Source organism: Chiloscyllium plagiosum, chromosome 25 (genome assembly GCF_004010195.1).
Source record: "Chiloscyllium plagiosum isolate BGI_BamShark_2017 chromosome 25, ASM401019v2, whole genome shotgun sequence".
In the NCBI taxonomy this organism is placed as follows: domain Eukaryota; kingdom Metazoa; phylum Chordata; class Chondrichthyes; order Orectolobiformes; family Hemiscylliidae; genus Chiloscyllium; species Chiloscyllium plagiosum.
The window spans coordinates 48,906,934-48,931,977 of NC_057734.1; the positions used below are offsets into that span (position 1 = coordinate 48,906,934).

Consider the following 25,044-nt stretch of genomic DNA (forward strand, 5'->3'; position numbering starts at 1 on the left):
GTGAGTTTTGCAGTTAGTCAGATATTGGATCTGAAACCCATTGCCTAACCAACTGATCATTGGAAGATGAAGCTTATTAGGCCAGTGTCTACCAGCTGCAGTGGTGAATGATTGACTAGTTTCCAAAGAACATCGATAAATATAACTTATTATAGAAACCGAAAGCGCTTGCTCAGCTGTGTTGACCTGTTGAGGGTCTAGATTAGTATGGTGCTGGAAAAGCACAGCAGGTCAGGCAGCATCCGAGGAGCAGACGTTTTGGGCAAAAGCCCTTCATCAGGAATGAGCCTGTTGAGGTTCAGCCTCTGTCTGATGATGCCCTGTTTTCTCAGGGGGATTACGCAGGCGACAGTGTTGCTCTGATCTGTGCCCGTCTGCTTGAAGTTATACTGGGTTGGGCTCAGCTGGAGGCACCGAGGGCCTCTCCTTCATCCCAGAGCCAGGAACTGTAGGGAGGTGTATCCGAAGTTGACCTGCCAAGTCTGGACTGGCTCAGAAGCAGCAGAATGTTTACCGAGTGACGTCGACAGAAATGGACAGGGACCAGCCGGTGGCAGGTGGGAACAGAGCAAAGGGAGGGGGAGAAATGAAGATCCAGTATGAGAGAGAGAGAGCGAGGGAGAGAGAGAGAGAGAGAGAGAGATCCTGGTAGTGCTTTTTGTGTTTCTGGGTGGATGATAGAGACATGGTACATTAAGCAGTGTGAGAGGCGAATGTGAGATGCACAGATACATTCTTCATCTTTGACCGCCTGCAGAGGTCTTTCCACTTGATACGCCTACCTTGCCATCCTCCCTTCAGAGGCTCTGTCTCCAAGCGCTTCCTGCCAGTTTAGTCTCCACTTAGGTGACCGGTCTCTCCAGGGCAGTGTTGCTGAGGGAGGGACGCCCTTCCTCAGCGTGCTGCAACATCCCCCGTGATCCCGAGTGCTCCAAGTGACGACCTAGATGGAGTGCAGTTTTCCCTTCATAGGGGTCACTCCTGTTGTCTGGAGTGACAGGTTTGTTTACCAAGTTGCCTCACCCAATGCAGACCACCGAGCTCTACTGTAGAGTGGGATTCACACTGGTCCATACTTTAATCATGGCAGTGATTTACCTCCGTTAGTAGCAGAGAAGTCAGGTCATGAATCATCATGTCCCCCACCTCCTAAAGGTGGGACCCACACCAGTGTTTGATGGTTAACATGGCACTGAGTTGTGTACGGGAAGAGATTACTCAATGGTAGGAAAGGTTTGCTTCCAGTAGCAAGCACAGTTATTTTTGAGAGAAAAAGAAATGATAGTTTACTTTTTATTTCTTTTTCCTGACAAGTTTCTGGTTTGAGTGTTCAGTACCTACAAGCAGGGGCTCGGTTTAGCTCAGTTGGCTGGACGGTTGGTTTGCAAGGCAGGGTGAGGCCAGCAGCGGGGGTTCAATCCCCACACCAGCCGGGGTTTCAGTGAAGGACTCTCCTTCTCAACCCCTCCCCTTGCCTGAGGCTTCGTAACCCTCAGGTTAAACTCACCAGGCCTTTCTCTCGACTAAGAGTGCAGCCCTATGGTCTGGTAAGACTATGACAACTTGACTTGACCAAAAGAAAAAACACCCCCCTGAGGGGGACAGTGAATTTAAACAAGGAAAACAAGCAGCTGGTCAATTGTGTCCTTTAGCTGACATGGTGAACAGTCCCAGAGTTCCACAGTGTTAGGCCAAGCCCAATCTCCTGTACCAAGGTGGTAACCCAATCTTCCATCTAAGCTGTGTGACTGCATAGAGGGTCCAATACAGCGCCCCCCTCCCCCCCTTAAAACATATTAAAGAGACCGTGAACTTCAGTACAGCTCTGTGCACTCTCAAAACAAAACCAGTGGCTAGGTTAACAGTGGCCCATTTAGTTCGATAACGAGTGTTCGAAAATGTCTGGTGACTTGCATTCAATGTTCTTTCTCAGCGTATACGACGCAAAAAGAAAGAGCTAACTTTGCATTTAATTAGGGACCGTTCTCCCGGATTGTTAATTAAATTTTAATTTAACTTTTAATTTTGGGCTTACTCTCCAGAATGGTGTAAAGGAGTGGTATCGTTCCAGCATGTTCAGACAGACTGCTGCTTCGGAAAGATGAATATTTTCAGAGTGCTGGAAAAATCTACTCGTTGTAATGAACCATAGAACACATACAGTGTGGAAACGGCCATTCGGCCCAACAAGTCCACACCGACCCTCTGAAGAGTATCCCTACTTGACCCATCCCCTTAACCTTTAACCTTACATTTTCCATGACTAAAGTACCTAACCCATACTTTTCTGAACACTATTGACAGTTTCCCATGGCCAATTCACCTAACCTGCTCATCTTTGGACTGTGGGAGGAAACCGGAGCACCCGGAGGAAACCCACGCAGACACGGGGAGAACGTGCAAACTCCACACAGTCAGTCGCCCGAGGCTGGAGTCGAACCTGGGTCCCTGGTGCTGTGAGGCAGCGGTGCTAACCACTGAGCTATCATGTAGTCCCTTTCGTGTCCTTAACATCAATTGGAACAATCTGTGATTTTCCATCTTATTCAAAACAAAATCGAGAGAGAATCTGCACTTTCGGAGGGGGCAGTCCATCCTCGATGTCAGTCTTGAAGTGGGCAGAAACTTGGGATGAGACTTGGACCCACATCTTCCTGCATTTGATGAAAGAATGTCATCGGCTGAGCTGAGCCGAGCTGGCACTGTGGCTCAGTGATTAGCACTGCTAAGTCACAGCTGCAGGGATCCCAGGTTCGATTCCCGCCTCGGGTGACTGTCTGTGTGGAGTTTGCACGTTCTTCCCATGTCTGTGTGGGTTTCCTCCCACAGTCCAAAGACGTGCACATTAGGAGGATTGGCCATGCTAAATGCAGGGGAATGGGTCTGGGTGGGATGCCCTTCGGAGGGTCAGCCAGGACTCGATGGGCCAAATGGCCCGCTTCCGCCCTCCCAGGAATTCTGTGAATCAATGAGCCAACATTTTAATGGATTGAGTCACTTCCCTCCTTGTGTATTAGCAGTTTTTGTGTTTGTGTGATGTGGGTGTGAACCTGTCCATTCTCTTCACAGGTCCCTCTGGAGAACCGATTCAGATCCACCACCAGACCAGGCAGCATATGGCTGAGCTTCAGGGGAGCAGCTTGCGGGATCCCACACACTCCTCCGCAGAGCTGCTGGAGCTGGCCTACCATGAAGCGACTGGAAGGTTGGTCTGCATGCTGCAAGCCGGCAAATCATTCCAGATCACCACGCTACTTTTCACAGGCTGTGGAAGCAGATTTCCCAAGCTGCCTGCAGTTCTTCCGTTCTCCATTTCAGACCCGTAATCTTTCTGCGAATCTATTTGACGCGATTGTTTCCTCAGTCGTTAAGTCATGCCAGACCTTGGAATTCATGTAGCACTGGATCATCCTTCCCAACACGCGTCAAAGTTAATTAACTAGATGTGGATTGCAGACAGTGTGACGACCCAGCAGCCAGATTGCACACAGCAAGCTGCCGCACACCGCAGTTTAGACAAATGAGCAGTGTGTCTGATTTATACCGCGGTGTTTGAGGGAGGAATATTGAGCAGGTTTTGCCTTTGACCACTTCAGAAAGCAGTCTGGGCTTTTATGTCTCATTTCAATGTCAGTGCCAGTGAAAATGCAGCACTCCCTCAGTACCGCACTGGAGTACGTCAGCCTCAGTCAGAGGCTACAATCCCCTGGGACAATCCACAACAGTTTCTGGAGGTGTGTCTCCCCAGTAAAGGGGCCTCCCTGATCATTCTCACATGTCCCAGACATAGCCAGCTTGCTTCACAGTCAGCCTGTGTCATTCCAAACTGGGAGTCCGAATTCACCGGAAACCCCAAATGCTGTTGTTTACAAGGAGGGGACGTTCACCCTGTGCGGTCCTGTCTGTCACTGATCTTCGACCCTTGCTTCAACCTGTCCAAGCTGCCCTCACATTTGGGATGGGCAGGGAGACATATGGTAACATAGTTGGCATATCAAACGGTGATGGACCAATACATTTCCTGCTTTGTGATGTAACTAGAGCTGAACTTCCTGTTGCCACAAGATGAGCTAAATCCATTGGCTATTAGGCAGGCTGTGTAGGATCCGTGTACAGGAATATAATATTGAGTGACGGTGAGAAACATAGTCAGAACATTGATTTCACCCGTGAACATTGCTCATTAAGTCTATGGTTCTCCTTGTTCTGGGTTGCAGTCTTACACTAATGTATAATTAATGTAAGATTTGGCAACCCATTCCTTCTAAAGCTGGTTTCATTTTGAAGTCTTAACTGTCACAGTAAAATAGTACCGCGCCTTTTCTCACCGTCCGCCTCACTGTTGGGGGAGGAATAATTCCTGATTTATCTGTTCCTGGAGTGAGAGTGTGATCAGCGTGGCCGGGAACATCCTGAATCTTGGCTGGCAAATCAGCAAGCGTGTGCTGTCTTGTCACTTTTGTCCTTCACCTCTCCAGGAATTTCTAATCACAACCTGTCTTCCATCTGGCAGGGCTCTTGTGACTATGATTTAAAGGGAAAGAGCGAAACAAATTGCAGCTTCCAGTTGCCAGTGGTATTCTGGTTTCTGCTACCTCGTCTAACGCATGTCTGCTTTCTCTCTCCTCCCTCCCCTCCGCCAGGCGGAGCACTGGCAAGCAGATTGCTGACAACCTATCATTCCTGGGGTGTACTGGAACTGATGAATTTGCCACCAGCCCAGCCAGCAGCCACAGTGCAGGTGAGTGTGTGCAAGGCCTGAGCGTGTTCAACTCTTATGTCCATTTCAGAAGCAGTCTCATGGAAGGCCGGGCATGTTAATTTCAGAAGCAGTTCCATGTTCCCTTGCTGAGTCCAGACACCGTAATCTATAGAAAGATTTCAAAAATCATAATCAGCGCGGTTTTGAAATTTTTTTGTTGTCAAAATACATCTGACGAAACCAAAATACTGTGGGGACACTGAAGTAAAAAGTGAAGAACACTGAAAATACTCAGCAGGGTAGACAACGACAGCAGAGAGACCCGTAATTAATGTTTCACTGAGATGGCATTTGTTTGAACAAGTGGAAGTGAAAGATGTAAAAGTTTGTAAGTAAGTATGGAGGCAGCGATGCAGGACGGTCTCTCGTAAGGTGAATGACAGGGCAGATTGTGACAAAGTGACTTGCAAACAGTAAGACCATGTCCATGTGTTGTGCCTTTTCCAACTAAACAAAACCCTTGTGGTGTATTCCCCGTGGCACCGCCTTGACCAGCCTGACCTAACTTCGACCTTTGAGTATAGGAGTTGGGATGTCATGTTGGTAAGGCTGTTTCTGGAGTACTGTGTCCAGTTCTGGACGCCCTGCTATAGGAAGGATATTATTAAATTGGAAAAGGTTCAGAAAAGATTAACCAAGACGTTGCTGAGAATAGAGGGTTTGAGTTATAAAAATAGTCTGAGACTTCTTTCAGTGGAGTGTAGGAGGTTATGGAGTGACCACATAGAATAATACAGCGCAGAACAGGCCCTTCAGCCCTCAATGTTGCGCAGACCTATGAACTATTCTCAGCCTGTCCCCCTACACTATCCCAAGATCATCCATGTGCTTATCCAAGGATTGTTTAAATCTCTCTAATGTGGCTGAGTTGACTACATTAGCAGGTAGGGCATTCCACGCCCTTACACTCTCTGAGTAAAGAACCTGTCTCTGACATCTGTCTTAAACCTATCACCCCTCAATTTGTATATATGCCCCCTCGTACACACTGACGTCAACATCCTAGGAAAAAGACTTTCACTGTCTACCCTATCTAATCCTCTGATCATCTTGTATGTCTCTATCAAATCCCCTCTTAGCCTTCTTGCCAATGAGAACAGGTTCAAGTCTCTCAGCCTTTCCTCATAAGACCTTCCCTCCAGACTAGGCAACATCCTGGTAAATCTCCTCTGCACCTTTTCCAATGCTTCCACATCCTTCCTGAAATATGGGGACCAGAACTGTACACAATATTCCAAGTGTGGCCGCACCAGCGTTTTGTATAGTTGCAGCATGATATTGCGGCTCCGGAACTCGATCTCTCTACCAATGAAACCTAACACACCGTATGCCTTTTTAACAGTAGAGGTTTGTGAAATCATGAGGAGCATGGATAAAGTGAATAGCACGGGTCTTTTCCCTGGGGTGGGGGAGTCACAACTATGGGGCATATTTTTAAGGTGAGAGGAGAAAGATTTTTAAAAAGGGCATGAGGGGGAGAATGGTTTTACACAGAGAGTGGGTTCGTGTGTGGAATGAAATTCCAGAGGAAGTCTGAGATGTAGGTACAGTTACAATGTTTAAAAAACATTTGGATAAGTAGATGAATAGGAAAGATATGGGCCAAAGATAAGCAGGTGGGATTAGTTTGGTTTGGGAACATGGTCGGCATGGACTGGTTGGATCGAAGGGTCTATATCCATGCTGTACGACTCTGTAATCACAGAGAATAAAAGCAAAAAACTGCAGGCGCTAGAAATCAGAACTAAAATCCGAAGGCGCTGGAGAAATTCAGCAGGTCTGGCAGCTGAGGGGGAAACCGTTAATGTTTCAAGTCTGGTTATGATTCTTCCACTGGGCTCCGCCTCGTCTTTTCTCCCATGTTTGTTTCCAAGGGTTGGGTCATTAGCATCCTTCAGATTGGCGTCCACAAGCCTGCAGGCAAACTCCTGCAGTGGTTTGCCAGCCGCTGCCCTGGTATTTGTAATGGAAAATTAACAAATTTCTACATTTACTGTGAAATTTGAAAGAGAATGCGTTTCTAAAATGTAATGCTGTGCTGAGCTTTGTAAGCAATCCTTTGATGAGGTTTGCAGCCAGCTCGTCTCTGTGCTGACCTTTGTAAACCTTCAACTTGACCTTGCGACAGTCAAACTCAGCGAAATCTGAAGAACTGTTGTGTCCAAGACCAGGGGATGAGAGGATAACAACTTGAGGTTTCCCAGTCTTTGCCCTTGAGAGTGTGATAAGAAACAGTATAAGACCAGTATCTGAATTATGCTCAAGTATCCCTTTACATTGAGGCATCTGAATGAATGTATTGGGTCAATTCTGCAAAATTTCAATAAAGCTCTTTTCTTTGCTCTTGCTAACAGTTGAGTCTAGTCGATTTAATTTCCACCACAGTCTTCCAGCCTGCACTGGAAGGATTTGCAAGTCAGCCTGTTACAAGCCCACGTTTCAGTGCTGACAAGCCCTGAGGTTAGACTCTATTCTGGCCCAGAGGTAGGGGTGTGACCCATAGCACCAGAAGAGCTCAGCATGTGATTGTATTCACAGTGTAACTTACCAGCGCTCAGCCATTCTGTCCCCAGGCCTGTTCTGCCATTCCAACATGGCAGCTGTGTGACCCAAAGCCGTGTTTGTCAGGGGATGGTAACAACCAGAACAGTCACAGGGAGGGTCAAAGTGCAGTCGAGCAGCAGAAATAGGGGACTCTCGAGTCAGAGGCATTTCTGTGGCTGCAAAGGTGACTCCAGGGTGTTGTGCTGGCTCCCCGATGCCAGGGCCAAGGATGGCTCTGAGTGGCCATAGGACATTTTCAAAAGGGAGGGAAAACAGCCAGAGGTCGTGGTATGTGTGGCTATAGGCAGGAAGATTGATGAGGTCTTTGCAAAGGGAGTTCCGGGAATTAGGTCTTAACTTGAAAAGCAGGACCTCGAGGGTTGGAATCTCAGGATTATTCCCAGTGCCACATGCCAGTGAGGTTAGGGATAGGAAGGTAGTACACTTACATATGTGGCTAAGGAGCTGGTATAGGAGGGGGAGGGCTTCAGAGCCATGGATTATTGGGGTATCCTCTGGAGCAGGTGGGACCTGTACAAGAAGGATGGGTTGCCCCGAAACTGGAGGGGCACAGATATCCTGGCATGGAGACGATTAAACTTGTGTGGCGAGGGAGTGGGAACCAGAGCAGTAGGTCAGCAAGTAAAATGACCGGGGAGTCAGAAACTAAGGCCAATATGATTAAGGCGAGGTTACTGAATATGGCAGAACTGGCAGTCTGAACTGTATGTTAATGTGAGGAATATGACCGGTAAGGTCAATTAACTTAGAGCTTGGATCAGTACATGCAACTATGATGCTGTACCTATCACAGAGACTTCGTTGAGATACAGAGAGAGAGAGAGAGAAAGAGAGACGAGACTGGCAGCTTAACGTTCCAGGGTTTAGATGTTTCAGGCGAGATAGAAAGGACTGCAAAAGAGGTGAAGGAGTTGCGTTACTCATTAGGGAGGATATCACCGGTTTATTGTGGGAGGAAACCTCAGCCAGTGAGGCTACATGGGTAGAGCTGAGGAATAGGAAGGGTCCAATCACTTTGGGGTTGTGCTACATACCTCTCAACAGCCAGCAGGAGATTGAGGAACAGATATGGGATAGATTATGGAAAAATGTGGTGTTGGTTGGTTTTAACTTCCCTTATATTGACTGGGTCTCCCTTCCTGCTGGTTTGGGGGGGGCGGAGGGGGGGTGCGGGGGAGGGGGAGGCGGGATGTTATGTGCATCCAAGAGGGTTTCTTAAAGCAACGTGCTATTTGTGCAATCAGGAAACGGGCCATAGTTGACCTGGTATTAGGGAATGGGCCTGGCCAGGTGGGAGGTGATGGCCTAGTGGAAGCTTTGTTGGACCCAAGTAATGTTCTGGAGACCCAAGTTCAAATCCCACCATGCAAAAGGTAGAGTTTGAATTCTGTTTTAAAAAATCTAATGATTGTCATTAAATAGGGAGGGAAACAGATACGGCCGTCCTTAGCCGGTCCGACCTACACGTGACTCCAGACCCACAGGAATGTGGTTGTCTCGTAATGCCCTCTAGCCATGGCGTTGTGTCTCACAAACTCGATTGAGATTTTGGAGGAAGTGATGAAGATGATTGATGAGGGTAGGGTTGGTGGATGTTGTCTACATGGATTTTATCAAAGCCTTTGACAAGGTCCCTCATGGCAGCCTGATACAGAAGGTGAAGTCACATGGGACCCACGGTGAGCTGGGAAGATGGATACAGAACTGGCTTGGTCACAGAAGACAGTAGTGATGGAAGGTGCTTTTCTGACTGGAGACCTGTGACCTATGGTATCCCACAGTGATCAGTGCTGCGACCCCTGTTGGTTATAAGATGTAGAAGCGATTTGGAGGAGGGTGTAGCTGGCCCAGTTAGTAAGTTTGGGGATGGCGCACAGTCTCAGGGAGCTGAGGATTGCCAGGGGATACAGCAGGAGACCCTGGTGGAGAAATAGCAGATGGAGTTTAATCCAGACAAATGCGAGGTGATGCATTTTGGAAAGTCTAACGTAGGAGGGAAATGTACAGTAAATGGGAGAACACATAGAAGCATTGACATACAGAGAGAGATCTATGCATACAGGTCACAGCTCCCTAAAAGTCACAACACAAGTGAATAAAAACATAGAACAGTACAGGCCCTTCGGTCCTCAATCACCTTTTATCCTACTCTTAAAATCAAACTAACCTACATCCCCTTCATTTTACTATCATCCATGTGCCTATCCATGAGTCTCTGAAATGTCCCTAATGTATCTGACTCTACTACCAACACTGGCAGCACATTCCACGCACCCACCTCTCTCCGTGTAAAGAACCCACCTCTGACATCTCCCCTAAACCTTCCTCCACTCAGTAAAAAAAATCACAACACCAGGTTATAGTCCAACAGGTTTTATTGGAAGCACTAGCTTTCGGAGCGACGCTCCTTCATCAGGTGGTAGTGTCTATCATCTGATGAAGGAGCGTCGCTCCGAAAGCTAGTGTGCTTCCAATTAAACATGTTGGACTATAACCTGGTGTTGTGTGATTTTTAACTTTATTCACCCCAGTCCAACACCGACATCTCCAAATCATGTCCACTCAGTAAGTTAGTCAAGGTGGTGTATGGCATGCTTGTCTACATTGATCAGGGCACAGAGCGTAAGAGTTGACAACTCAGGCTGCACAGCTGTATAGAACTTTTGGTCACATTTGGAATATTGCACACAGTTCTGGTCACCACACTACCAAAACATTGTGGAGGTTTGGGAGAGGATGCAGAAATGACTTATCAGAACATTACCTGGTTTAGAGGGTGTTGGCCGTGAGGAGAGATTGGACACGCTTGGTCTGCTTTCACTCGAACGTTGGAGGCCGAGGGGCAACCTGATAAAAGTTTACAAAGTTATGCGAGGCATGGTTAGAATGGCGTATTTTACCCAGGGTAGGAATATAACTTACAAGGGAGACATTGGGTTTAAGGTAAAAGGGGGAAAGTTTAAAGAAGATATAAGAAGCAAGTTTTTGTTTACACAGAGAGGGTGGAATGTGGGCCAGAGGATGTGGTAGAAACTGATACAATAGCGATGTTTAAAAGGCATGTTGACACACGCATGAATAGGCAGGGAATAGAAGGTTACAGACCACAAAGGGGCAAGGATGTTTCTTACTTTAGAACCGATCACGTGTTGGCATAGGCTGGGTGGGCCAGAGGGCCTATTCCTGTGCTGTACTGTTCTTTGTTCTTTGGAGGGCAGTGGTGTAGTGATAATGTCGCTGGGCTAAGCAATCCAGAATCTCAGGCTAATTTGGCAAACAATTAGCCGAATGGTGACCATTGTTAATCGTCAGAAAAATGGATCCTGTACACTCATATCCTTCAGAGGAAGAAATCTGCCCATGGGCTGGCCTGTGCCTGACTCCAGATGCACACAATGTGGTCGACTCACAGAACCACCGTGAGTATTACTGTGCAGAAGGAGGCTGTTCAGCCCATCGTGTTAGTACCAGCTCCCCAAATAAGCATGACGACTTGTGACCCTTAACTGTCCTCTCGGCAAATAGGGATGCGCAAGAAATACTGGCCTAGCCAGTGAGGCTGACATCTCCAGAATTATTAAAATAAGGTTAACAATTGATCTAATTGCTATTTGCAGAAAAGAACTCTAAATCCCCATCACCCGTTGTGCATAGAGATGTTTCTTACTTTCAGTACTGAAAAATCTAGCTGTAATGTTTAAATAATAACCTCTTGTCCTAAACTCCACAGCTACTGTCTGTTTACCCTAATCAGTTCTTTTAATGATTAGATTCCCTACAGTGTGGAAACAGGCCCTTCAGCCCAACAAGTCCACACCGACCCTCTGAGAAGTAACCCACCCAGACTCATTCCTCTAACTTGGCAATTTAGCATGGCCAATTCAACTTTTGGTCCCTGGTGCTGTGAGACTGCAGTGCTAACCACTGAGCCACTGTGCTGCCCAGTTTGAGAACTTTGATAAACTCTCTAAATTCTGTGGAGAACAATCCTGGTTTGCGTAATCTCTCCTTGTAATTTAACCCTGGAAATCTTGTTATTGTAAATCTATCCTGCGCTTCTATCATTGATTTCCTGTGTAAAGCTACCCATAATGCCTCAGTCTAGTCAGGGCTTTGTATAGCTAAAACATAACTTCTACCCCAGCGTATTCTAGTCATCCAAATATAAAGGCCAGCATTCTGTTAACCAACTTGATTGCTCAAGACATTTTGATAATCTCTGCACGTGGACTCTGGCATTTCTTGAACTTCAATTGTTTCTAGTTTTTTTCCCCCCTCATAACAGAAGATCTGCTTCCCGCCGAAAAGAATAGGGCAACCTGATATCAGCCTACCTTGTAACTCATTCACCAGAGGAGCGTTGTGACAGTTTGGAGATGTCGAGTGGGTCGCGGGGAGGTCATGCTGGCTTTGTTCGGAGAGTCTGTGATGTCAGATGCTGTTGGTGAGGCGCAGCCTGGAAACGAGATTTGGGTCTGGGCCAAGGAGAGTATTTCAGGTGACCCCGGTGGTATTGTTTGTGAGGACAGGAGTCATTGGGTAGACCGAATTGGAAGAAGATTAGTTCACTTGGTTAACTGTGAAGAGAGCTAGTAGGAAACAGTGTATTAAAGGCCGTAGACCAGTGAGGAATGGACGCATTTATCATGGCCACAGTTATACAGGATGCTTTTTGTGACTTGGAGCAGTTTATGGTGTGGCAGGAAAGATTGGCCTGAGTTTGAGAGACAATAATGTGTTCAAGAACTTTGGAGAAGGAAAGGAAGGTTTGACTTAAATATCAAGACACCAGGGCGATCCTGTGTTTGTCCCTGTGATGTACTGAGTTGGCTGATTTCTCAAAGGGCTGTGGGGTGAGGGGGAAGACGACCAGAGTTCCTGCATCTGATTGCCACCCAGAAGTGTCTGAATCATGGCTCAGTACAGGATGGAATTCCTATTTTAATCAGAAGCTCTTCCACACCCAAATAGCCCCTCAATGCTTTGCCATTTTGCCCCTCGGTTTCAGAATGGCCACTTGAGGGTGATTTCTAATCAGAAGCAGAGATAAACTCCAAATAAATGAAACCGAGAAGGATGTTTGAGTTACATGATGGTTTGAAGAGCTGGCTAAAGAGGCAAAGGTTTGTTCCTGAATAGAAAGGTAGACAAAGAGGCAACAAAGCTCCTTTCCAGAGATTGCACCTCCTGAGTTTACTCACCTGGATTGTGCCTCAGTGTAGTCTGTCCTTGCCCAGGCATCCTCAGCGACCTCTGATGTTACCCACTTGTCTCAAGTTAATAGGCAGTTGCATAAATCTCCAAACCCAAACCTGGAAATCTGAACCTGAAATAGCAAATGATGGAAACAGCAAGCTGAGCAGAAGGTGAGATGTTGCAAGTTTCATCAGCTGCGCTAAACTCTGCCAATTCCTTTCACTGTCCCTTGTGTTTATCTATTTAAAGAAACTTGGAATCTTGAGAGGTTTAGGCTGACCCCTTCCACATCCCCAGCCTGGGTTCAGTTCCACTGCTTCCCCATGAAGGGTTGAATCCTCCAGTACCAGTGTCACATTCCTGTCTGGTGTGTAGAGTCGCAGAGCCATACAACACAGAAACAGACCCTTCGGTCCAACTCATCCATGCTGAGCAGATATCCTAAACTGATCTAGTCCCATTTGCCAGCATTTGGCCCATATCCCCCTAAACGCTTTCTAGTCATGTATCCTTCCAGATGTCTTTTAAATCTTGTATCTGTGCCGAAAGAGCATTAGCCATTTACCCCGACAAGCCCAACCCTTGATAAACATTGTCTTGGCATCTCATGCTAAGCTTGGGTACACTCACCACCGGTGTGTCCCACATTACACAGAAGAGAATGGTGTCACCTGAGTGCAGGGCAGGCAGAGGAGACTTCAGCTGAGCAGCCACTTGCAGGAATACCAGCCAGACGCCAGGCCTGTGGATGAAGCTATGGTGGTCAGTCACCAATTCAAACCGGTGATCAGCAAATACCGTGAACATCTGCCTGTGCAGTCCCCAATTTAAGGCACTCCTGCAGCAAATCTCTTCAAGGCAGTGAACAGCAGCAGTTACTGATGATATTAAGCAATGATCAATCACAATTGCAGGTGGATTGTATATTTAGACAAATTGGCGATCTTCACTGAGTGCAGTCCTGTGTAACACGGCCCAGTGTGATACTGGAATCTGCCTGTGAGCATGATTTCGACTTGGCTTCTTGGGACAGGCAGGGAGCAGGAGCCAGCGAGTAAAGAACCTGCCTTTAAAAACTGTCCAGTTGCAGGTGGATGACATTACTTACAGCAGAACGGTTAAATTTAAATACCAAAGGAAGGCTGGTTCACTGTCAGGGACTTAGTCAAATTACCTCACAGCTCTTGTTTGGCGACATAGAATCGTAGAGATGTACAGCACGGAAACAGACCCTTTGATTCAACTCATCCGTACTATCCCGATATCCTAACCTAACCTAGTCCCATTGCCAGCACTTGGCCCATATTCCTCTAAACCCTACCTATTCATGTACCCATCCAGATGACTTCATGGAGCATGAGTCGGTTTTGGTTCACAATTAGGAAGACAGCCCTTGCCCTCCCCACCATGCCTGTTCAGGAGTGTCCTTCATTTTAGATTAGATTAGATTACTTACAGTGTGGAAACAGGCCCTTCGGCCCAACAAGTCCACACCGACCCGCCGAAGCCAAACCACCCAGACCCATACCCCTACATTTACCCATTCACCTAACACTACGGGCAATTTAGCATGGCCAATTCACCCTAACCTGCACATCTTTGGACTGTGGGAGGAAACCGGAGCACCCGGAGGAAACCCACGCAGACACGGGGAGAATGTGCAAACTCCACACAGTCAGTCGCCTGAGGCGGGAATTGAACCCGGGTCTCTGGCGCTGTGAGGCAGCAGTGCTAACCACTGTGCCACCGTGCCACCCACAATGTTATGTATCATTCAGCTATCAGCGTTCTCTACGTAAAACCAGATTGATCTGGTTTCCCAGCTATGAATGCTGGCTGACTGTTTTGGGACGTGGAGCTTGGTGGGTTATTTTTAGTCTTGAGTTGGCCTTTCGCTTTGTCTATTCATTCACCGAGTGTGGGTGTTACTGGCTAGGCCCGTATTGATTGCCCATTCCTAAATGTCCAAGGGAGAATACAAGTCAACCACACTGCTGTCACATGTAGGTCAGACCAGGTCAGGAGAGCTGATGGCAGATTGCTTCCCTAAAGGAAATGAGTGAACCAATTTTTCTTAATCATTGAATTCAAAATCCACCATCTCCCATGGCAGGATTTGAACCTGGGTCCAAGGTATGTGATTTGGGTTTTTGAATTAACAGTCTAGTGATAATCCCACTAGGCCATGACCGGTTTGGTGGTGCATTGTGGGTGAGGCGAGGCGAGCGGCCAGTTAGAACGCACAAAGCATCGTACGCTGATGGATCGGAATCGGCTGATCGCCTCTGTTTCCATTCCAGGTACCCCACTGAACCAGGCATCATCCTACGAGGATCCTACCACCAGCCGTGATCCAAGTGAGTCCCTGACAGAATCGAGCCAGTCTCAGGAGGGGAAAAGGCAGCCAATACACAGTGAAAGTGCGGTGCGAGTGCCCACCAGGTCATCATCAACTGAAGGGAGAGAGAAGGCGTGTTCATGTCCAGGGAGAGAACCTGCCTGTCTCCTTTCAGATGATCAGTTAACCTGCTGCCCATTGACTGCATTTTGACCTTTAATGTAAAGAGAACTAAAAAAAAAGCTGTCTTTATTTCTCTCCCTTCCTTTCTCCCGACCCCAATAGCTAAAGAATTGTATGTATGTCAGCCCGTCCGCTGATGTTTGTCGACTTGTGCCACATGTGTCTTTTTTTCCAAGATGCTTTAGCAATTTTACTCTTGTCTGTTTGTCCGTACTTTTCTGTCTAGCTGTCTGGTCCTTTAGCATGGGTTCACCCCACTGCCTGGACAGTGCCTTGTCTGTGTAGGCAGCAGGGCAGGACTGTCTGGCAGTCTGATTTCCGTTGCCTGTGGGAGGTAGACCAAGCCTTATACCCACTGTCTCCCAGCTCAGTGTTGCCATGACAGGGAAAGAGCAGATGTTAGCCACTGGCTACCTGACTGCATACCTTGAATTATTGGGATTTGCCCAACCCCAGACCAACGTTGCTATCTTATGCAGTATTCTGTTTACTGATTGCACATCCAGTAACTTATTTTTATGTTGGGTGGATCAGGGCGGCTCAGGGATCCGGGTTCGATCCCACCCTCGGGCGATTGTCTGTGTGAAGGTTGCACATTCTCCCCGTGTCTGCTCCAGTTTCCTCCCACTGACCAAAGATGGACAGGCGCGGGTGGATTGGCCACACTGAATTGCCCCATGGTATCCAGGGATGTGCAGGATTAGCCGTGGGAAATGCAGGGTTGCAGGGATGGGGTGGTTCTGGGTGTGATACTGTTCGGAGGGTCAGTGTGGACTCGATGGGCTGAATAGCCTGCTTCCATACTGTGGGGATTCTAGGACGCTAGATTTATATGCTGTTGTGATGTTTCCCGCTCAGTTGTGCCCACATACTCTCTGTCCTGGCAGCATCTTTAAACTGAAAGCACTTTAAACTCACCAAGTGCTCCATGTGAGGTGACAGTAAGCTGTGCTTTAATAAAGCTTTGGTCACTATCAGAACTCCTCAGCCTTGTAACCATGTGTTTAATGTTTGTGTCAGGCTGGTGTGGTATGGATGATGTTACATAACCGTTGGAACACTGTTTACAGTAAGGTCTGGTTAAAACCTCATCCAGACTCTCTCCAGCTGGAACGTTGATATTCCGTTGTTTTGATCCATACCTTGATACCATTCCTTCATGCCCTCCAGTTTATTTTGAACCTCCACCTCCCCCCTCCCTACAGAGCTTAGCTCTTCTCTCGCACATCTTGCCAACTGACTCTGAAATCCAGCTCTAACCCTGCACGCTTGTCCGAGTTTGTTCTGTGTAATCTGAGTTTGTACCTAAAGCCGGAATGGAGATGACTGGGAATGGTGGTGAGCTTCCAGGGCTGGGACCACGCCCTCTGAGCCAAGCTTCGAATTCCTGTCCACTTCTGCCATTCACACGCTAGATGGGGGAATGCTGGTCTACTGACGAGAGCCGAGGCCCAGTGGGTGAAGGCATTGGCTGCTTCAGTACTTGCAGCGCCCGGACCGGCAGTCTCAAACTTCAGTGTCTCATCTGTGCTGTGGGCTTGGAGCTCAGCCCCACCTAACACTGGGGGGGGCTATTATCGCTGAGCTCAGCGAGGAAGCCAGAAGTCAGCCGGCATTAACCATCACTCAGAGCTGACAGGAGGGAAAAACAAGCAAGTGAAAATTTCTGTTCCAAGGGTTAAGTTTCCAAATAATTTTGACTGCCAGACAAAACGTCTGGTCACCTGAGCTGTCAGTTTCTGAGATATGAAAATCCTTGGAACATATCCACAACAGAATTATTCATTTGAACCACCTTAATCATAGTGCTGTAGATGGAAAGATGCTTAGGTCCTGTAGGGCCCTGACAGGGATATGGGGGTAACCCATGTCTCACTATTTATTTATGTTCTACCCACGAGAGCAGTCTGGGGAAGGGGGCAGACGTCGGTTAGGTCAGGGTTGGCGGGAGGGGAAGATTCGAAAGCTGGGCCTATAACCCACTGACTGCGGCGTCTACGTGTCGGTGCAAGGGAGGGTTAGACTGGCTCTCCTGTTGAGTGTCTGACTGCCCAGCCTCGCTGGTTAGGACCAGCCACTCAGCTGAGTTACTGGACAGAAATGTGTGTCCATGGGAGAACACCTCGTGGAAAGGAAGGGATAGACTTGAAAGGATTAAAAAGTGCATTCAGTCGGACTATCACTAACTGCATCTAATGTGACTAATGGAAGCCATAAGCAGCAGTCTCTCTCTCTGTACTAACTGTTAGTTGTAACAGGTTGTTTTTCTAATCGGAACAACAGCTGCTCTCACGCCAGCTAACTATTGAGTATAATCCTGTTGTAAACCGAGCAGGGCCCTGTATCTGTGCCTGTTCTGATTCCCATATTAACGTTTGTGTCTGATACAACTTACCCGCTGCAGCTAGGAGCCTTCGCCCGTGCCCTGACAGTGAACAAGCTTGGAAAAGGTTCTGCCTGCTTCCTGGTGTAGCAGTCGGATTTAAACAGTGTTTACTGAATGTTGCAGGATCTAGTGCTGGATTGACTTTGTTTTCCACTTTGTGATTTCTGCTTTCTCTCTCTCTCTCTGCTCTGAAACATAAGCAGCATGGTCTGTGACTGTGACCCATTCCCCATGTGCAGTCTCTCTGTCTGATGTCTTGTATAACAGTGCAACCTCTATCTACCCTAATGACCCAGTCCTACTAATGTTTAACAATGAATGAAAAATATAATTGACCACCAAGTAATCCCTCCTCTTGTTTTGCACACTTTGCAATTAATTTGTATGCTTATATTGCATTTATATGCAATTCCTACGGTAACATCATCTTTTGTGTTTTGATGTTGCTGTCAAATGATGCACAATGATGTATATGCATGTTAAATTTGGATAGCAAGAATCCTTTTTTTTTAACAGCTAATAATTTTTTTCTTTCTTCTCACTCTTCCTACTTCCTTCCCTTTTTGCTCAATCAACGGCTTTAATTTTCTCTTTCCTCCCTCCCGCTGTCCTTTTCTCTCTCTGCCCCAACCCTGCCCCCGTCCTTCCTGCCCTTGGTCCGTTCTCTCTCCCTCCGTTCCCTGCTCCCTTCCTCCCTCCCCTCTCCTGTCCTGGAATTCGGTGTCCATATGATTTTCTGACGCGCTGAAGTTCTGATGCTGTCTGCTCCTCCTGTAGTGCCCAGTTTCTGTTGCACAGTGGGCGTTGACTGGAAGTCACTCACCACACCTGCCTGCTTGCCACTCACCACCGACTACTTCCCGGACAGGCAGAGCCTTCAGAACGACTACACGGAGGGCTGCTACGATCTCCTCCCTGAGACCGACGTCGACAGGTCTGTCACACTCCTCATTGACCGTGAATTAACCGAGATATTTACAGTGCTAAAGGGGACTGACAAAGTAAACAGTGAGAGAGTGTTTCCCCTTGGGGGGGGGGCAGTCTGGAACGAGAGAGAGAGAGGTCCCCATAGTTTTAGGCCAAGGGATGACAGGTTAGTGGGTGGCGTGGTGACACAGGGTTAGCACTGCTGCCTCACAGCGCCAGAGACCCAGGTTCAATTCCTGCCTCAGGCGACTGACTGTGTGCGCCGAAGCGGCAAACTACCCATTCCCCTACATTTACCCCTTACCTAACACTGAGGACAATTTAGCATGGCCAATTCACCTGACTGCACATCTTTGGACTGTGGGAGGAAACCGGAGCACCCGGAGGAAACCCACGCAGACACGGGGAGAATGTGCAAAGTCCACACAGTCAGTCGCCTGAGGCAGGAATTGAACCCAGGTCTCTGGCGCTGTGAGGCAGCAGTGCTAACCACTGTGCCACCGTGCCGCCCTGAAGGGGTAAATATCGGGGAATGGGCCTGAGTGGGTTGCTCTTTGGAGGGTCGGTGTGGACTTGTTGGGCCGAAGGGCCTGTTTCCACACTGTGAGCAATCTAATCTAAGTTTAAAACAGTTGAGGAGGAAGAACTTATGTCAGAGGGTCCTGAATCTGCACGCTTTACTACCCCAGACTTCGGTGGGACTCTGTTTAAGGAGGAGGTAAACTGATTTGCAATTGCTGCTGGATTGAAGGGATTTGGAAAGTGGAGTTGAGGCCAAGGTGAGATTGGCCATGATCACTTTCAATGGCAGAGCAGGCTTCAAGGTTAGATTCTGGATCAGTGGTGCTGGAAGAGCACAGCAGTTCAGGCAGCATCCAAGGAGCTTCGAAATCGACGTTTCGGGCAAAAGCCCTTCATCAGGGCAAAAGCCCTTCAAGGTTAGAATGGCCTACTCCTAATTCTTTCCTCCTTGTGTTTCAAGGTTAGAATGGCCTACTCCTAATTCTTTCCTCCTTGTGTTGAGATTAGACTTGGGGTTGCCAGCAGTTTTCAGGTAGACACAAGCAGGATGAGGGCAAGACAAGGAACGAGATTTGTGAGAGGGTGAGCTGTGTGATAGACAGACACAGTAATGAGGTACTTTGACAATTCCCACTCCCTCCTCACTACAGTGGATTATATTTGCTTTATATTTTTTGAAGAATGGTTTTAAGCATTTTGTTTTAAACTGATGCCTGTTAATTAGTTGTTGATTGATATGACCTGAAGTATGTATGTTCACCACTGGGTGGAGTGGGCACTGTGACTGACAAGAGTTTGAGCGAGTTGCTGACTGACCAACAGCTCTGGTTCTCTCCAGCAGGTGGCAGTATTTTCCTACCCTGCAAGTGTGGCAGCAAATGGGAGCAGCATTAACGCTTCCCTGAAATTCCTACATTTATTTTCACCCCGGTGAAAATGTGACTTAGATGTTTCCAGCGTTGGGGCTTGGAGACAGAAAGATGCAGGGGAGAGAGTGCTGTTAACTCACCAGGTTTGGTTGGGGCATTTTGAAACTCCATTTATTCTAGTGGCTGTTGTCATTTGCAAAGTACAGCTCTTAATTAACCATCTCCTACACTGAAGTAACTCCATCATCGTGATTCTGGGTCAGTATTTCCCCCTTCCAGTCCATGGGCCTTTACATCAGTGCCAGAGCCATTACCTTTTCTTGGAACGTTGGTTAGTTATCCTCTTGCCTGTTGAACTCTGACCCTGAAGTGCGCAATATTCCATGTTCACCTCTAAGTCAGTTGTGTTCTGAAAAGCGATGGGATTCACTGGAACTTTGCTTCTGCAGTTGGTACGTTGACATGCGAGAATATATTGGGTCTTAAAGTGACAGCGTGGGCTAGTGCTGGGGAGGTCAAAGTTCGCAATGGCTCTCCCCTGACCTTTAAGCAGGTCAGGAGTTGTAAGGACTCCTAACTTACAATGGGATGCCACGTTTCCTGAGCCAGTGATTGCATTCTGTGACACTAATCCAGTGTCCCCCATCCTGTAGGGCTACGGATTTAATCAGTACAAAAACGCACACAGAATTCACAATGTTACTCTGCTCAGCTTTTTATTGTTAATCACTTGGCGGGGGGGTGGGTAGGGGTTGCTGAGTGGAGCTACCCTGGATACAGACGCCAGCTGCTTTCTTTAAGACAAGCGCTAAAAAATGGGGAATCCTTCAATAAATTTATAAGGAGTTTATTGTGTTCACTCCTGGGCTGAGCATCACCAAGCATTTATTGCTTATCCCCAATTGCACGTGAGAATCTGATGGTGAACCACTGCCTTAAATTGCTGCCGTCTGTTTGGTTTCGATGAATGCACACAGCTGTGAGGAATGCGTTTCCACAGGGTTAGCTCGGCAATGGTGAGTGGCCAGCTCTGGGTGGTATGTGGCTGGGAGGGAAACCTGCAGGTGGGGATGTTCCCTGCTGCCCCAGTGCTTCTCGCTGCTAGAGATTTTCAGTTTGGAAGGGGCTATCAAAGAATCCTTGGTGAATTGCTGCTGTGCACCTTTCAGATGGTACACACTGCTGCCTGGTTGAATAGGTAATGGACTGAGCAAAGGCTGTAGCTGGTGGACGAGGTTCCAATCAAGCGGGCAGCTTTGTCCTGGGCAGGGTTGAGTTTCTCGAATGTTATTGGAGTTACACTCGCACAGGCGAGTGGGGAGTGTGCTCTCCCCCTTGGCTTGTGCCTTTTTTTTTAACGATGGACAGACTTTAGGGAGTCAGGGGGTGAGTTACTTGCTGCAGTATTCCGAGCCCAGGGCCACTTGTAGCCACTTACTTACCTGGTGAGGTCAGTTTTGATGTGGTCAAGGGCGTTGACAGGATGTTGATAATGTGGTCTCAGTGATGGTGAGGACATTGAATGTCGAAGGGCAATGGTTAAGTTCTCTCTTGTCAGAGAGGGTCATTGATCTGGTACTTGTGTGACATCAATACTGCTTCCAACTTATCAGCCCAAACCTGGGTATGGTTTCCTTTTGTTGACCTGGAGGAGGTGGGTGTTGCTGGCTGGCCAGCATGGTTGCCCTTGAGAAGGTGGGGGTGAGCTGCCATCTTGAACCCCTGCACTCAACCTGCTGTGGGTTGACCCATAATGCCCTCGGGGAGGAAATGCCACAATTTTGACCCAGCGACACTGAAGGAATGGCAATTTATTTCCAAATCAGGATGATGAGCCGTCTCAAGGGGACCTTTCAGGGGTTAGCGTTCCCCTGTGTCTGCTGCCCTTGTCCTTCTCAGTGACAGTGGTGGTGGGTTTGGAAGGTGCTGTCTGAGAACCTTTGGTGAATTCCTGAAGAAGGGCTTATGCCCGAAACATCGATTCTCCTGCTCCTTTGATGCTGCCTGACCTGCTGCGCTTTTCCAGCAACACATTTTTAAGCTCTGATCTCCAGCATCTGCAGTCCTCACTCTCTCCTAGTTGATCTTTGGTGAATGTCTGAAATGCATCTTGTAGACAGGACACACTGCTGCTACTGGGCGTCGGTGGTGGAGGGAGTGGATGCTTGAGGTTGTGGTGTCAATCAAGGAGCTGGTTTGTCCTGGATGGTGTGAAATCTCTTGAGTGTTGTTGGAGCAGCCCCCAGCTCAGCAAGTGGGGAGTATTGCACCACACTCGGGACTTGTGCCTTGTAGATGGTGGACAGGCTTTGAGGAGTCAGGAGGTGAGTTACTCGCTGCAGTATTCCTCACCTCTGACATGCTCTTGTAGCCACTGTGTGTCTGTGGTGAGTCCAGTTGAGGAGTTTCTGATCAATGATAAACCCCCAGGATGTTGGCAGTGGGGGTTTCAGTGATTGTAACCCCATTGGAGATTTCGGGGTGGTGATCGGAGTGTCTCTTTTTGGATTTCCCACACACAGAGCCGGGCCTAATGAGTACCTAAAGCCACCTCTCCAAATGCATAGTCCTATCTCTCAGAATTCCCTCCAACAGCTTACCCACCACTGATGGGGAGCTCACAGGTCTATAATTTCCAGGCTTCTTACAGCCTTTCTTAAAGCCTGACCTTCTGCTGGAGGGAAGGTCATTGATGAAACAGCTGAAGCTGGTTGGGCCGAGGACACTACCCTGAGGAGTTCCTGCAGAGATGTCCTGGAGCTGAGACGACTGACCCTCCAACAACCACCACCATCTCCCTTGTGTTGTATGCCTCCAATGACACCCATTGATTCCAGGTTTTCGGGATTCCTTGATGCCGCACACATTCAAATGCAGCCTTAATGTCAAGGGCTGTCCCTCTCCCCCCTCCCCTCTGGAATTCAGCTCTTTTGTCCATGTTTGACCCAAGGCTGTAATGAGGCCAGGAGCTGAGTGACCCTGGGGGAACCCAAACTGGGCGTCACTGAGCAGGTGCTGCTTGATAGCCCTGTTGGTGAGCCCTTCCATCACTTTACCGAGGATTGGGAACAGATCGATGGGAGAGGAATTGGCTGAGTTGGATTTGTCCTGCTATTTATGTCCAGGACATACCTGGATAATTTCCCACCTGGCCAGGTAGATCCCAGTGTTGTAACTGTCCTTGGAGAAGTTGGCTCGAGGAACGGCCAACACATCTTCAGTACTATTGTCAGAATGTTATCAGGGTCCTTCGCCTTTGCAGCATCCAGTGTCTCCAACCGTATGTTGGTGTCACATGGAGTGAACTGAATTGGCTGAAGACTGGTACCTGTGATGCTGGGGAGCCTCAGAAGGCGGCTGAGAGTGATCATCCGCTCGGCAGTTCTTGTGGGCGACGGCTGTAAATGCTCCAGGCTTGTCTCCGCGAGCATCAGGCCTGGAGATGTTCACACGCCGTTTCCGTTGTGGCTGAGGCGTCCTGTCTTGTTGGGATTGCCCCTTGTTCTTAGCTGGGTTTTAGCCACCCTCCTGCGCTGTTCATTAAATGGGACTGGATGCACAACTGGATCAGTCCTGGTTTCAGCTTGCGCAGCACACACTCCCCGGAACCTCCATCGTGTTGTGTGGCAATCTTCATCGTGAAGGTAGAATGTCTTCATGAGGGCTATGTGGTCGTCATTCCTACCAGTCCTGTCATGGACTGATGTACCTGCAGCAGGTAGATGGGTGAGGATGACGCTGAGTGTGATTTGTTCCCTCTACTGATTCACCCAGCTCCTGCCACAAACCCGAATATTTTCTGGCAATTATGTCCTTGAAGACTTAGCCGGTTTCAGTAAATGGTGCGAACAAACCACTCTTCTCCCAATTGTTACAGCACAGATGGAGGCCATTGGGCCCATCGTGTCTGCCCTCTCTGTGTTGCTGATGGAGTTCCCCCCTCAGTGCTTCATTGTTGCTAAATTGGGTTGTCAGTTTTATTTGTCAGATGGCTTACTCGTGACCTTTGTTACCTGGTTACCAGTTAATGATATGGAAGTGGGTGTGGCATACAAGGTTAGACCGCATCGTCGGGTCTTCGTATAACAGGCCCAACAAGTGCCAGGTAATAATCATCTCTGAAGAGCCAATCCAACCATCCATCCTTGATGTTCAAAAGCATTGCCATTGCTGAATCCTGGAACACGCTGGACTGGAATAGGCAGGAGCTAACCAGGTCAGAGGCCAGCAATCCTGCAGTGGGTAAGTGGGTAACATATCTCCTGTCTCCCCGAAGCCTGTCCACCATCTACAGTGCACAAGTCAGGAGTGTGATGGAATACTCCCCACTTACCTGCTCCAACAACACGCAAGAGACTTGACGCCATCCAAGAAAATGCAGCTTGATTGACACCATATCTACTCCCTTCACCGCCGATGGTCAGTTAGAGCACCTAGAACCCCTACAGAGTAGAGGCCGGCCATTGGGCCCATCGAGTGTACACTGATCCTCCAAAGAGCTTCCCAGTTTCGCATGGCTAACCCACCTAGCCTGCACATCCCTGGACACTATGGTCAATTTAGCACGGCCAATCCATCTGACCTGCGCATCTTTGGACTGTGGGAGGAAACCGGAGCACCCGGAGGAAACCCACACAGACACGGGGAGAATGTGCAAACATCTCACAGACAGTCATCAAGATGTACAGCACAGAAACAGACCCTTCGGTCCAACTCATCCATGCTGACCAGATATCCCAAGTTAATCTAGTCGCATTTGCCAGCACTTGGCCCATATCCCTCCAAACCCTTCCTATTCAAATTCCCATCCAAATGCCTTTTAAATGCTGTAATTGTACCAGCCTCCACTGCTTCCTCTGGCAGCTCATTCCATACACGTACCACCCTCTGCGTGAAAAAGTTGCCCCTCAGGTCTCTTTTATATCTTTCCCCTCTCACCCTAAACCTATGCCCTCTAGTTCTGGACTCCCCGACCCCAGGGAAAAGACCTTGTTTATTTATCCTGTCCATGCCCCTCATGATTTCATAAACCTCTATAAGGTTACCCCTCAGCCTCTGACGCTCCAGGGGAAACAGCCCCAGCCTGTTCAGTCTCTCCCTGTAGCTCAGATCCTCCAACCCTGGCAACATCCTTGTAAATCACAATGACCTTCTTATAGGAGGGAATTCAGAATTGCACACCGTTTTCCAAAAGTGGCCTGACCAATGTCCTGTACAGCTGCAACACGACCTCCCAACTCCTGTTCTCAATACTCTGACCAATAAAGGAAAGCATACCAAATGCCACCTTCACTAT

General features: G+C 48.2%; 1 protein-coding gene and 1 long non-coding RNA gene across 2 annotated transcripts in view; one reads left to right on the plus strand and one right to left on the minus strand.

Annotated features, from left to right (window-relative positions):
• Window positions 1-517: 517 nt before the first annotated feature.
• Window positions 518-25,044, plus strand: part of depdc5 (DEP domain containing 5, GATOR1 subcomplex subunit) — a 97,063-nt gene continuing 72,536 nt past the window's right edge. The window contains exons 1-5 of the mRNA XM_043716141.1: window positions 518-557; window positions 3,070-3,205; window positions 4,644-4,741; window positions 14,824-14,880; window positions 18,181-18,364. Of these exons, the coding sequence (XP_043572076.1) occupies window positions 533-557; window positions 3,070-3,205; window positions 4,644-4,741; window positions 14,824-14,880; window positions 18,181-18,364 (500 nt within the window). The 5' untranslated portion in view covers window positions 518-532. The remainder of the gene's footprint in view (window positions 558-3,069; window positions 3,206-4,643; window positions 4,742-14,823; window positions 14,881-18,180; window positions 18,365-25,044) is intronic.
• Window positions 4,748-12,651, minus strand: LOC122562858. Its single transcript, XR_006315428.1, has 3 exons — window positions 12,529-12,651; window positions 10,092-10,174; window positions 4,748-4,868 (listed from the first exon to the last, which is right to left on the minus strand). It is a non-coding gene; the product is annotated as an uncharacterized LOC122562858 (long non-coding RNA).